The 1,266-nt window shown below is 45.5% G+C and overlaps 1 protein-coding gene across 1 annotated transcript; it reads left to right on the plus strand.

Annotated features, from left to right (window-relative positions):
• Positions 1-13: 13 nt before the first annotated feature.
• On the plus strand, positions 14-1,182 carry VOLCADRAFT_33127 (uncharacterized protein; the record flags this gene model as incomplete). Its single annotated transcript, XM_002959496.1, has 3 exons — positions 14-168; positions 451-591; positions 1,083-1,182. Coding segments are annotated over 3 exons (396 nt in total), but the record flags the coding sequence as incomplete, so codon positions are not given.
• Between the last annotated feature and the right edge of the window lie 84 nt (positions 1,183-1,266).

Raw genomic sequence — 1,266 nt, forward strand, 5'->3', positions numbered from 1 at the left:
ATGCTTGCAGATCGCATATGCTTGCAGATCGCATATGGCATATGCTTGCAGATCGCATATGGTATATGCTTGCAGATCGCATATGGCATATGCTTGCAGATCGCATAATGGCATATGCTTGCAGATCGCATATGCTTGCAGATCGCATATGGCATATGCTTGCAGATCGTATAATGGCATATGCTTGCAGATCGCATAATGGCATATGCTTGCAGATCGCATAATGGCATATGCTTGCAGATCGCATAATGGCATATGCTTGCAGATCGCATAATGGCATATGCTTGTAGATCGCATATGCTTGCAGATCGCATATGCTTGCAGATCGTATATGCTTGCAGATCGCAGATGGCATATGCTTGCAGATCGCATATGCTTGCAGATCGCATATGCTTGCAGATCGCATATGCTTGCAGATCGCATATGCTTGCAGATCGCATATGCTTGCAGATCGCATATGGTATATGCTTGCAGATCGCATATGGCATATGCTTGCAGATCGCATAATGGCATATGCTTGCAGATCGCATATGCTTGCAGATCGCATATGGCATATGCTTGCAGATCGCATATGGCATATGCTTGCAGATCGTATAATGGCATATGCTTGCAGATCGCATAATGGCATATGCTTGCAGATCGCATAATGGCATATGCTTGCAGATCGCATAATGGCATATGCTTGCAGATCGCATAATGGCATATGCTTGTAGATCGCATATGCTTGCAGATCGCATATGCTTGCAGATCGTATATGCTTGCAGATCGCCGCAGATAGCATATGCTTGCAGAATTCGCATATGCTTGCAGACAGCATATGCTTGCAGATCGCATATGCTTGCAGATCGCATATGCTTGCAGATCGCATATGCTTGCAGATCGCATATGCTTGCAGACAGCATATGCTTGCAGATTGCATATGCTTGCAGATCGCATATGCCTGCAGATCGCATATGCTTGCAGATCGCATATGCTTGCAGATCGCATATGCTTGCAGATCGCAAATGCTTGCATTTGCCATATGCTTGCAGATCGCATATGCTTGCAGATCGCATATGCCTGCAGATCGCATATGCTTGCAGATCGCATATGGCATATGCTTGCAGATCGCAGATCGCATATGCTTGCAGATCGCATATGGCATATGCTTGCAGATCGCATATCGCATATGCTTGCATATCGCATTTGCTTGCAGATCGCATATGCTTGCAGATCGCATAATGGCATATGCTTGCAGATCGCATAATGGCATATGCTGCAGATCGC

The sequence above is a fragment of the Volvox carteri genome, assembly GCF_000143455.1.
Source record: "Volvox carteri f. nagariensis unplaced genomic scaffold VOLCAscaffold_299, whole genome shotgun sequence".
NCBI lineage: Eukaryota > Viridiplantae > Chlorophyta > Chlorophyceae > Chlamydomonadales > Volvocaceae > Volvox > Volvox carteri.